General features: G+C 41.2%; 1 protein-coding gene across 7 annotated transcripts in view; it reads left to right on the forward strand.

Moving 5' to 3' along the window:
- akap13a (A-kinase anchoring protein 13a) overlaps positions 1 to 13570 on the forward strand; it is a 124143-nt gene that overhangs the window by 53995 nt on the left and 56578 nt on the right. For all 7 annotated transcript variants that reach the window (XM_085157923.1, XM_085158239.1, XM_085158161.1 and 4 more), the window contains exon 10: positions 9010 to 9064. In XM_085157923.1, coding sequence (XP_085014049.1) covers positions 9010 to 9064 — 55 coding nt within the window. The remainder of the gene's footprint in view (positions 1 to 9009; positions 9065 to 13570) is intronic.

Genomic DNA, 13570 nt, shown 5'->3' on the forward strand with positions numbered 1-13570 from the left:
TCAAGGCGCTTCATAGATACAGAGAAAAGCCCAACAATCATATGACCCCCTATGAGCAAGCACTTTGGCGACAGTGGGAAGGAAAAACTCCCTTTTAACAGGAAGAAACCTCCGGCAGAACCAGGCTCAGGGAGGGGCGGGGCCATCTGCTGCGACCGGTTGGGGTGAGAGAAGGAAGACAGGATAAAAGACATGCTGTGGAAGAGAGACAGAGGTTAATAACAGATACGATTCAATAGAGAGAGGTCTGTTAATACATAGTGAGTGAGAAAGGTGACTGGAAAGGAAAAACTCAATGCATCATGGGAATCCCCCGGCAGCCTACATCTATTGCAGCATAACTAAGGGAGGATTCAGGGTCACCTGGTCCAGCCCTGAAGTCCAGAACAACAAGTAGGCCTGCAGAGCGAGAGCGAAGTGCTCTAATAGGGTGATATGGTACTACAAGGTCATTAAGATAAGATGGGGCCTGATTATTTAAGACCTTGTATGTGAGGAGCAGGATTTTGAATTCAATTCTGGATTTAACAGGAAGCCAATGAAGGGAAGCCAAAACAGGAGAAATATGCTCTCTCTTTCTAGTCGCTGTCAGTACTCTTGCTGCAGCATTTTGGATTAACTGAAGGCTTTTCAGTGAGTTTTTTGGACATCCTGATAATAATGAATTGCAGTAGTCCAGCCTGGAAGTAATAAATGCATGAACTAGTTTTTCAGCGTCACTCTGAGACAGGATATTTCTAATTTTAGAGATGTTGCGCAAATTTAACAGTTTTAACGTTTTACAAACTGTATGTCAGAGATGGTATTAGCAAAAAAAAGCTTGAAAAGGTGTAGTTATACCCAGAAGGTGCTCACCAGCAGGGGGTGTTAAAACTCAGCAGCGTTAATTGATGTTGTTGAATAACGTTAACTGAAGGAATAATGCTCCACTGTCATCTGTCATACAGTAACAATGCAATGCTCTGGATGGCTGATTCATACAAAAAGAGAGAGGCATTCACAGCCTCGCAGGGAGGGAGAGAGAGAGAGAGAGAGAGAGAGAGCAAAGGCATGAGTCAAACACAGTCAAGAGAGAAGTTGAGACGACAGAGGAAAAGAAAAGTATGGGAGGGAGGTGGGGAGAAGTGGAGGAGGGAGGAGTAGAGCTGGAGTCTGGTGGAAAGCTGCTTCTGTGGCCAGATGTGAAAAGCTTAGCAGACTGCTTCAGTTCTCTTCAACAGTGTTTCTCTTGGATTTTTTCACCTTCTGTTCAATAAAGCAGCCCTGGATATTTAAGGGAAAATGTACGAACGACACAAGCGGAGGTATAGTCTCTGTGCCAAAGGGGAGAGAGCTGTAGACGTGGTTTTGATTAAGGTAGGCTACCTATCTGCGCTTTCAAACAAAGTCGTTTGGTGTGGTGATCCCACTACTGCCACAGTATTAACGCTCATTTGAGCCGAAGCTTTGAAAGCATAGTTAAGTGCTCCAGACAGATAAAATGTAATGGCTAAAGCAATAAAAGCAAGGTAAGGCGTCGAAAGCAGAACTTAATTCATAAAAGTAAACCATAAAACAGAGGCTAAAGATAATAAATGACATTATTACCTGAAACTAAGCCTGTGAACCGGATACTTTTGGAGTGATTTAGCAGCGCCAGTCCTCAGACAGTTTGAAGGCCTCATCAGCGTTTCCCCTTTAAGCTATTCAGAAAAGATATTTATTTAGAAAAAGGTAATCATAAGCATCGCAAAGTGCTTCAGCGTGTGTCGGCAAACCTGTATTCCTCTGCCAGGGATGTTGTGACGGCTTTCGTTGTGTTGCTCCCTGGGAGATGATTGCATGGTTGTTGATAGTGGCCCTCCAGACACAGAGTGCTGATTATTTTGGGTGGAGTGTGGTTTCTGGATGTTCGCTGCATGTATATGCTGCATGCGACACAGAGACAGATGCCTGCGCTCTATCGTCTCTGTGGAATAAACTGTGTATGAAACTTAATGAGGCTCAGACAGTTTAAGGTCTTTCTGGGGTTTTTTTGGTCAGCTCAATGGGTACTTGTCTGGCAAACTAAAGCAGAAGATAAAGTTGCTGAAAATGTCTCGCTATACCCTAATTTCCCTCTCGCTCAGAGGTGCCCTTACTGTGTTGTAAAGGTTCTGTGTTAAACCAAATGTAGCGGGGGTTCGATGGAATCTTTCTAAATGAGATGTTTATAGCTCCCAAAACTTGTGCTATTTAAAGCCCAAAAGGCACTTTCCCTTCTCTGCATATATAGAACCTTTTACAACATTTTTCCACTGTGGAGTTTCTCCTTGTTGCAGCTCAGAGACCTGTGCACTGTCGATCAAAGCAATAGGAACTTATGTAACTGAAATCTTAATCACAATAGATCCCTGTTTAGTAAAGACAAAGAAAAACGTGCTTCTTCTAAGTTTTTGCTCGGACAGAGTGAAATATTACCAAAACCTCATATCCCAATATAACTTATTTCATAGTGTTTCATATGTGATTATTTTAGTTTTTTATTTAGAACATCTGGGGAAATCTTTGACTAAGAATGTAACCATAACATTTTAATGTATAAAATATAGAACAGTTTTCAATAAGTGTTCAGTAAACGCACTAAAAATCGTGGCGTTAGCCGTAGTGACGCACATAGATGACCCTCACGCAGTCACCGCTACTCAAGAGCTTTCCTGAGGCCTCTGGCTTCCAATTCTGCTCTATGGTTATCAGGACAATAGGCATCTATTGCAGAGTGAAGTGCTCAGATGAAGTGCACCATTAACATCATACAGGAATGAGTTTTTTGGCTCGTCCACATATCTCTTGTAGCGTTGTGTGCTGCATTTTTGATTTCATCCTCTACTCTGGCCTGACACTCGTAATATAAACAACGCAGCTTGACTTGTGTAAAGCATTTTCTGCTGGGCATTGTGTACCTGGATTCGGGTTTTTTGACCAACAGTGTAAATTCAGACCATATCTTTAAAAGTTTCCACTGTTATCTCCTTCCATCTTTGTAAGTATTTAGCGTGCCTCACATCAAAGCTTATTTTAGCGTTTGACATTCTGGTTTATTTTGAGCACCTAACGGCTCTTTTTTTGCTTCTTGTTTGTTAGCTCTCTCGACACTCTTTCGTGTGATTCTAGGTGGCCGGGATATTTGTTGCGTTGCAGTCAGCATCCATTATGTTTTGTCATATTACACAGCCCTAGATGTCATTGGTTAGCGGTCACAAGTGGAGGAAACTCCATCAAGGGACATTAAAGTGACTGGTTTGATTTGTAAGCAGGGTAAGTACCAGCGATTTTTCAGGATAGAACAAAATCAGGCTTTTCCTGTCAAATCTCAAATTGTAATGAGAAAATGATGTTCACTAACTTATCGATCTAGAGATAATTTCTAGATACAGACTCGGGAAAGAATTTCACGGACTGTAAAAACTAATCTATGCTATTTAGAGTAGATGGTAATATATTTACTCAAAAAGCATGGTAAAGTCTGTCGTCAGCATTGCAAACATTGCAAAAATAAGTGAAATTACGATGTATCTGGTTTTGCTGTTTCTTTCCCTTTAAACTGTAATACCTTCACTTTGTCTGGTTCTTTATTTTAAATAGGTTTCTGTTTCAGACAGTTTTAGTCTTAATTATTATGTGATGAAGGCAAATACTGTAAAGTCATTTAAAACTGTTTGTAATTGTAAAATTGAACCAAAATAGGTGTCAACAGACTGTGATGAGCCTCGTTTTATTTAAGGCGCACTTAGCCAATGACTCAGCTGGACTGTTTCCTATTGGTTGATGACTATAAACTATAATCTAAACTAATAATCAGTTACTGATGGTTGGACTATTAATTATCGTGCATAAAATAAACTAGTAACTACGCAGCAGTGGGCGTTTGATATGGGGTGTTTACTGTCACAGTGTCTGCTGGTCGTGACATCCAGACTCAGGGCAGAGCAGAGGAAAATCAGTGAAGAGACTTGCTCTGGTATATGTAACACCTCTCTTTAGTCTGTTGTCACTTTCTAAACTTGTTCCAAATGTCAGCTCCTCTTTACCCCGGAGGTATGAAATAGCAAGGGTGTGTGCAAGTGAGTTAGAGAGAGAGAGAGAGAGGTAGAGATATGATGGTGTGGGAAAAAGGCTGCTCTGGGCTAACGGTTTCCTCTGGCCTCAGATGGAAACAGGCATTCGGCCAAATGACTTCATTCCAACCAGTGTTTCACATCCCAGCATCTTTGCTGGCCTGGAATCACAAAACACATCATCACTCCACTTACCATCTACAGTAACTGTGAATAACCCTTTATACTAACATAGTACTACAGTAAATATACCCATCAGCCATAAACGATAAAACCACTGACGGATAAAGTGAATCTTATTGCGATGTTCTGCTGGGAAATCTTGAGTGCTGGCCTTCAGGTGTCAGGTTATACTTCTACCTAAACATTACTGCAGAACAAGCACACCCCAGTATGGCCCCAATGTGCCATAAATATCCAGATCTTAAGCGAGCATCTGCAGGACCCAAACATTCAGGCACCAGATGCCACATACTCCTAAACCATCTGGGTCCAGAGATGGGTAAGAGCTGCCTTGTGGCACAAGGGGGACCTCCGGATTAACAGGCTGGATGTCTAATGTTTAATGTTTAGGCTAATAGGTGTATATTCTGTTGTACTACACTCCTAGTTTCTTTATTTGGGCTCTTTTAGAGCATTTGTGATGCGATTTAAAGATACGAAAAGTAGCTGTTTTATTTGTGACACCTCCTTGACCCTTTTTATTGCAATCTTTTTATAGCGTTAATCACAAGATCGTTCTATGAATGGAACAATTCATAAAAGTCCTTCCAAGGTGAACCCCAGAGGAGATTCATCCACGGGTTTGCTGTTACCAGGCCTCAGGGATGAGACCATGTATACATGCTGGACTGGATACAGTCATTCATTCCACCATGGCATCTTTCAGTGCTGCAGAGCCTCACTGGCCGCCTGCCTGTTTAGAAACAAGGCAGCCGTCCAAGTCCTGCGTGCCCCGGCGTATAGACAAACCATCCCGCCTTTTTATTTTTAAACCAGATGTGTTTTTACTGGGTACAGTTTAAATTCCCCCGGCAATACAAATATGCTCTGTGTTGTTCAGAATCGAGGCTGCCAGCTTTCAGACGGGGGACCAGTTCCTGAATGGCTAGCTGTTTAGCAGCCCTGCTAACTGCTGATTTGATAAATGTGTGATTTCTTCAACTTATTAAATGAGTGGCTGCTTTACTGGCTGAATCATTGTGCTTCTTGGTTTATATCGAGCATACTAACCACATCGCCTGCCACATTTATCCATGGTGCGTCTGTGAGGAAAAATAAACACATTTTTAATGTGCGCATGCCTCTGACTTTTTCCCTCCTTTTTTATTTCTTTTCATTTTTATGGCCCTTAAATTGCTTCTTGGTAGTATGTTGTTGCCTTTGAGTCGATGTTTTTCTCAGTGAAACAATCATAAAAATGACTTGTCCTTAAGCAAATCAATGACTTTTGTGCAAGCATTGTAGCTGCTCTGCAGTAGGCATGATGGAACTGAATTAGAACATATGAACTGAGAAGAGAAAGAAGTTGATGCTGTGACTGAAATCGAAAAGGCTTTTGTTTTGTCCAGACTGAGCTGTGCGCACTCACCTTTCATACCTTAGCCTGCAACACACTGCCAAAAATGAAAGGAAATACAGCAGTAATGTTTGAGTAATATTCGTGTATTAAAAGGAGGAATTTGCACACACTGTATCACTACTTCTTAGGTAAAGTATCCACTTCATACTTCATCATACTTAAGGGTTCAGTTCATTTTATAATTAGTGCCAAAACACACTGTGGAGTAGAGTATTAAAACACACAGAGCTGCTTCTCTCGCCTCGTTGAATCCTTTGTTCTGAAGTTGTCCTGCTGTTCCTGTCCTCTGCTAAGGGTCGAGTCTTGTTGTCCTTTTTTTTTTTTCCTTTTTAATTTTTTGCAATCTCTGGCAGTCATTTTACCTCTGACCGGAACCTGTGTATTCAATTCAATTCAATTCAATTTTATTTATATAGCGCCAAATCACAACAAAAGTCGCCTCAAGGCGCTTCATAGATACAGAGAAAAACCCAACAATCATATGACCCCTATGAGCAGCACTTTGGCGACAGTGGGAAGGAAAAACTCCCTTTTAACAGGAAGAAACCTCCGGCAGAACCAGGCTCAGGGAGGGGCGGGGCCATCTGCTGCGACCGGTTGGGGTGAGAGAAGGAAGACAGGATAAAGACATGCTGTGGAAGAGAGACAGAGGTTAATAACAGATACGATTCAATACAGAGAGGTCTGTTAATACATAGTGAGTGAGAAAGGTGACTGGAAAGGAAAACTCAATGCATCATGGGAATCCCCCGGCAGCCTACATCTATTGCAGCATAACTAAGGGAGGATTCAGGGTCACCTGGTCCAGCCCTAACTATATGCTTTAGCAAAAAGGAAAGTTTTAAGCCTAATCTTAAAAGTAGAGATAGTGTCTGTCTCCCGAATCCAAACTGGAAGCTGGTTCCACAGAAGAGGGGCCTGAAAACTGAAGGCTCTCCCTCCCATTCTACTTTTAAATACTCTAGGAACAACAAGTAGGCCTGCAGAGCGGGAGCGAAGTGCTCTAATAGGGTGATATGGTACTATGTATGCATTTATGTGTCCACGTTTGTCTGTGTTTGTGTGCGTGTGCTGGCGCCCTCTGTGACCAGCTAGTCTTTCCTCGTCAGCGTGTTTGTTCTCTGTCAGCGGGCTCTGTTTGATATCTGAACACAGCTGTGAGACACGAAGAAGAAGTCTGTGTGTTCTACGCATGCATCTGTGAATGTGGGGGATTTTGTTGTGTGCATGTGAGACTCGATGAGGGGTGGGGAAAGGAAGCATAAGTAAGTGTTTGTCATGTGGGTGCATGCATGCATGATGTAGGTGTAGCTGTACATGGGGCCAGTTGGTATGCAATTAGTTGTCAGTGTCTTTGTCGGAATGCAAATGGGAAGATCATACGTGCCACTCCCAGGCCTGGAAAACAGAGTGCAGTGTTTCTCTGCTTCTCAGTGGGCTCCTCAATAGATAGCACAGGGTTCGTTTTATAAAAGCTGAGATCAGCTCCCTCACCCTCAAGCATTCTGGGGGTGGGTTGACCTTGTTAGTTGGCTTGGACTCACTTATCATTCTGTGTTATATGGGTTTTTTTGTTTTTGTTTTTTGTTTCAGTCTCTCTTCTCTTTTTTCCCCCTGAACATTATATTAAGTCTTGTTTAGCTATGACTTCTTTTCCTCTTTTTGTTTTTAATAGTCTGTTTTGCTTTGTTGCTTATGACTCTAACATTTGCGATGCAACGAAATGCTTGGCTTCTCCAGTGCCTTTGGGCAGCATACTGAACAGCAGCGTGTGTGTACTTGACAGTTATGGGACGAGGAATTGGGAGGAGGCGTGATCGAGGTGAGTGCCTGGGGCCAGGCCTCAGCACATCCTTAAGTGTCTGAAGTAACTACTTGGACCACCACCAACAAGGAGGGGCCATCAGGGTTCAGTAACACTTGGATTGGGTGGCTGTTAAGGGCTCAGGCCCTCGCAGTCTGAACATCAGTCGAAAAATCTTCTGCTTCCTTGGATGCTGGTCTGGAAGCTCTGGGATACTGTTACGGGCGTTTTTCAGCCTCTGCTTGTAATTGCAAGCAGATACTACTTCTACTTCTTACCTTTGGAAAAAAAGTGAGACAAGCTGTTTTAGTCTGCTGCCTTTGTCTTTATTTCATGCAAAGTTAACTAGCTGCTAGCTAAACACAGACTTGATCTTATCGAACAAAAAAAAGTAAGTTGTTCCCCTTTTTTTGTTTTTTCTACTCTGATCACTGGCCTGTCCATTTGAAGGTATTCAGTTTTTGCCATTCTGGAACCACTTTTACTTGTATGATAAAAGCTACAGCATCCATACAGTCACAGTGAATTAAGCTTGTGGGGGACAGCTGTCTTTGATTCCAACAATTCCTTCATCAGATGAACATTTGAGGTCTTTAGATTAGCGACCTGTTTATACAGTTCCTTCAGGTTTCTTTGCATGAATCTTAAAAGTTTACAGGGTCATGCTAAAGCGTGTTGATCCGAGCTTGCTGGGGCTGGGAGTTAAATGTTAAAGTGAGGAGGAAGTTAAAGAAAAGAGGAAACAAATTATTGAAGGAGGTCGTACAAGCATCTGTAAATGACAGTAGCTTCAGTTTACTTCAGAAAGCACTTAAAAAAACTGCATTTTCAATCAGCATGACGTTTGTAATTATCTGAAGCGTCTGGGTTTGGTAATCTGGCTTTGTTAATAAATTAGTTATCAGATTTTCGTTGCCTTGTGACTTTGTATGAACCACACATTAAAAGTCAAAGTTCACCATCCTTAGCTAGAATATAATTGATGGAGTTCATTAAAACACAATGAGCTTCTCTCTGACTCTTAGTTTCACATTCAGTGCTGTCAGTCAAATCTGCACAGCTTCGTCCGAACTGTTGAATCTTTTGTGTTGCCTGCAAAGATGGGAGGGAGGGAGTCTGAGGCTTTTGTAGCTAAAACCAGCGCATACACACACACACAAATGCACGCACACATATACACAGCTGTTGTAGAGACCACAGAGGAAGCGGAGCCACAGCGCTGCGTGTTCACAGCCAGCCACAGAGCTCTGACAGGCACTGCGTGTGTGTGTGAGTTGGTGTCAGTGTGACTGTGAGCGCTGAAGGCTGAAAAAGTTGGATCTTTTCAGACAGTTCCTCGGGGGGGATGGAGATAGAGCCCGAGTGTAGTCACTAAATCCCGTGAATACTCTTAAGACCGCTGTTATAAAGGGTGTCTTATCGGTGCCTCCCATCCTGTGTTCGGAGGAACACTTCCTAACAGACATGCTGGTCTGCATCATTATTTCTTTGTGGGTGATGATCACATGTTGCTGAGAGTGATTCAGTGTCTTCCTGTTTCTCTGTAGATCCACCGAGACAGAGAGTCGTCGTTCCATCAGCCTTGCAATACTCAGCACTCAGGTAAGAGTTACTGGCAGCTCCTGCTGCTCTAAATTTTCATGTTAAAATCGACAGAATGGGTATTTTTAATTTCTTAACGGTTATTTCTGTTATGACTTTTTCTTTGGTTCCTTTTACAGCAATCTGCCTGACACGGGTACTTTGCTGTTAGCAAGAAATGTTTTGCTCTTGGGTCGTGTGTGGATTAGTGTTAGCACTGATTAAGCCTGTATCCTGTTTGAAGTGATACTATGTTTCTCTTTGGCCTGGTTAAAGTAGCACTGACATCAAGTAAGATCGTTACATTGTTTGAGACTTGAGAGCAGCAGTTTGTTTGTGAACTTGTGAAAGTAGCTTTTTCTTTCTCCTAGTTCGATCTACTCAGATGACCTAAAACACCAACTTTGACACAGATAAGATTTTGTTGCCTGATATCGGTATTGTTAGAGCCCGATCTCGCTCTATTGTTTCTAGTCTGACATTAAAAAAAGTTTCCACTTACAAGCCAAATGGTTGAGTGGTTAACCTGTCACCCAGGACACGTGCCCAGGCTGCCTTTGCGCTCTAATATTCTTGAAACCACACTTTTAAGTGTCTAAGTCTGCTGACACTTGGAGACGTTATGCGGCTACTTTAAAAGGTTTTTAAGTAACATCGTGCAAATGAGACTTTGAGTAAGTAGAAACATGGGCTGTTGACTTGGTGTGTTTTGCCAGCATGCGCACACACAGATGATGATAAGTTAGATACAGAACAGATGGGGACCAGTGACCCTGATTGCTGTGAAAAGGGCCAGAACATGCACACTCTAATAAGATTTTCATCTCTGTATCAACAAGGGCTCATACTGATTTAGACGACTGCTGTTAGGAAAGAAACACTGAAAACCCAAATGAGAAGGAAGTGTCGTTATATAGTTCATGTTGTCTGTGGGACTGTTGACCAATATAGGCTAGACTCACTGTGTATTATATTTGAATGTTAAATATAATTGTGCTTACAAATAAGGTGATGCTGTGCTTTATATTTCAGTAAAGTCCACAACAATATTTGGTGATATCCCAGTTGATCGTGTATGAAATTTCTGGAATTGACCCCATAAATGTTAGCGTAGGAACACTAGACAATTTCCTTCTAGAAGGAAGTCTCGCCACCAACTTGGTAACACGTCAGGGCAGTTATTTTGGCAGTTAACAGACAATGAGAGCCAAAGGTTTAATTTCAGTCGTCAGCTTTATTAAGTACATTTTTACAGAATTGCTCGTATGGAGTCCCACCTCAGATATGTTAGAAATGCTTACAAAGTTTAGTTTCTCCAGAAGGTTTAACGACCTTATTGTCCCTCCGTGTTGCACTTTTATTTCAAATGTACAAAGTTATATGACCCAGCAGCATCAGCAGTAAGATCATTTAGTATTTTCAGTTGTGGTTAAAAATGTCTTGACATTGCATAGTTTTTAAAATGTATTTATGCCCACTTTTTATCACGTCGTTTATGCCTGGACCACAGTAGCAGTTTCCTCGAGCCACTAGGGAAGTGTAGCTGGGAAAAATATCAGCTCACTTGTCAGTGCAGCAAGTGGTTGATTGTTGCCATGGGGATATAGTTCACTCAGTATGGGCAATGACTGTAGCAGAAATATTAATGTGAAACATTTTAGATGTTGACACAGATATGTCTGAGTTTGGGCAACAGCCAAAGCATGATAAGAAAAAGGGATTCTTTGACCTTCATAAGATGAGTCTGTCTGTAGGGAGACCGGTCTCAATAAAAAAAAGACCAACAGATCGATGAGCTGGATCAGGCGGAGAACAAACTGCCTTTTATCTGCAGTAGAAAACAGATGAAACATCAGTGTGTGTGACAGGGGGAGAGAGGAAAAGAGGCTGAAATGGATGAGACATACTGAGGAAACAAAAGAAAAGGCAAACATGGAAATAGAAGGGAGAAGAAGCATGGGTGTCAAGTGGAAGTAAAAATGGAAGGGTGGGTAACGGTGGGATTTCCTCTGTTGCAGCTGGGATCAGTTGACATCACTTCCTTTTCTTCCTCATTAAGCCAGATGCTTTCTGCCCTCCCTTTCTTTCTCTCTGATAGTTATTTATTTAGTTAACTTGGCAACAGAGGGATGTAATCCATGTTTCAACCACTGCAAAAGTAGTTTTTTAAGTTGCTGCTTGAAATGATTTACTTAAATTTACTTACCAATTTAATTGAATGCTTTTGTAATATACATATAATGACCACTTTATTAATTACAGCCTACTCTCATGATGCCTGTGATATCCAGTCATAGGTAATATGTTGTTTGAATAGTATGCTTTATCATTCAGGTCAATGTTGGTGTTGTAGTGGACTGTGTCAGACTTTTTTTTTCATGAAAGATGGTTTATATATGCAGTCCTCTGACTCAGTGCCATCGTCTGGTAGGGCTGCTCGATTATGGCAAAAATGATAATCACGATTATTTTCACTGAAATTGAGATCTCAATTATTTGACGATATTTATTTAACAATAACAATGTATTGAATAATGACTTTAAAGATTGTCAAAAAAAATAATATAGTGTGCAAATACTGATAACAGTGCAAATGTTTGCAATATAAAAAAATAAATGAAAAATGTAAACATCTATGTTTACTGAACTTTGCAGTGTTGCTCTGTGGCGCAGTTACAACACTGTTGCAAAGTTTACACACTATGTCTACTTGATCCACGTCTGACTCCGCGAACCCATAATGTTTCCCCACCACTGAAGTTTTTTTTACCTCTCTTTTCAACCAACGGCAGTCACTCTCCTCTCCAAATAACTTCTGCTTAGCTTTCCGAGCTTCCCTCGGGTCCTCTTAATCAGCGGTCCCCAACCCCCGGGCCTCCGACCGGTATCGGTCTGTGAGTCGTTTGGTACCGGGCCGCGAGAGTTTAGGTTCAGGTGTGAAATGTATAGTTTTCAGGGTTTTTATAAGTTTTCAGCGTTATTTTGTTATCGTTTACTCGGTTTTCCTTGGTCTTTTCACGTGTGTTATGAATAAATTTTCTTTTTTTCGGTACCGGTGCTAGTTTTATTTTGTTGTATTTATCCGCGACACCTTAAAGGCCGGTCCATGAAAATATTGTCGGGCATAAACCAGTCCGTGGCGCAAAAAAGGTTGGAGACAGCTGCTCTTAATTGTTGTGACACGTGTTCGAAATGCAGAGAGGTGCGCTCGATTTGCCACACGGAGCAGCGCGAGAGTAAAGCACGAAGGAGGGGCTAATAATCGGCTCAGTCATTTTTAATGATCGTTGAAAGCCCAGATCGTAATCGTGATTAAAATTCGATTAATTGAGCAGCCCTCTCGTCTGGTCAAGTCCCATTGCATTCAGTGCTTTGGTTTAAACGTAGTGAAATCTTTAAAACTGGAGGATGAGTTTAGCATGGTAGCATGCTATTCTCACGTGATCCTATTGGTAGGTGTAATACATAGCACTATCATTGTGAGATAGGAGATGTTGGCATCAACACGGCCTTGTAGAGCCAACAGAACAACTCGCTGTAGATTATTATTCTTATTGTGCAGGAGCATTAATGGTGACTGGATGCTCCTTTCAGATAGAGGTAGAAGTAGCTCACAGTATTTGTTTGGCTATAGAAGAAAAGTTCTCCATGATCTTTTGGTTTTTGGTGTCAAAGGTCAATGTGATTTTACTGACGGCAAAAACCTTCCAGGTGAAAGTCGATACTCACACCTTCTTCAAAGTCAATATGCACAGTCTTACGCAACTGGACTGCAAAAATAAGAGTCGATCCAAAGTTTGGATACACTTGTACTAGTTCATTATTTTCATTGCATATGATAAGTAATCATAGTAATTAAATAACATCACTTGACTTCTTCAGTGACCCAGCTGAGCTTTTGTTGAACCAGGAAATTTGGTAATTTGGTCCTAGCTTTTTTTTTTTTGTTACTAAATATGCTCGACAGCTCAGTTAGAGGAAGACTAAGCTATGAATACACCTTTACAGTGAATTAAAATGATTAGGAAGGGCACTGTAAAATTTCTCATTTATAAATATCATATAAATCTCATTGTTGTTCTGTTGCAAATTTAATTTGTTCAGAAACATTTTTAAGTAATTATTATCTTTTTAAGGAATTTGTTGCAAAGGCTTCATGTTCACTCTGTGCTTTTGAGCATGTTATTTTATTTATTTATTTACTTACTTACTTTTTAATGTGTCTCAGATAATGAGAAACGCCCACGCTCTGCAGTGTGTTCCAACCTTTGACCTGTACTCTATATTTGTTTGGAAACTGAAACATTGGTTCTTAGTGAGAACCAGACCTTGTCAGATCTGATCTCTGTGGTGTCTGGAGACACCGTTGTCATCTTTACTTTTAAAGACCTAGGGAAAAAAACCAAAAAGGCATGCTAAACTTGCTAAGGAGTAATCTTGGTGCTAGACATTGTGTTTGTGTGAAGTAATGCAAATTTTCTGTTGGTTGAAAAGGCCCTTGTGATACTGTTTTGCTGTGGATGATCA

Source organism: Neolamprologus multifasciatus, chromosome 1, assembly GCF_963576455.1.
Source record: "Neolamprologus multifasciatus chromosome 1, fNeoMul1.2, whole genome shotgun sequence".
NCBI lineage: Eukaryota > Metazoa > Chordata > Actinopteri > Cichliformes > Cichlidae > Neolamprologus > Neolamprologus multifasciatus.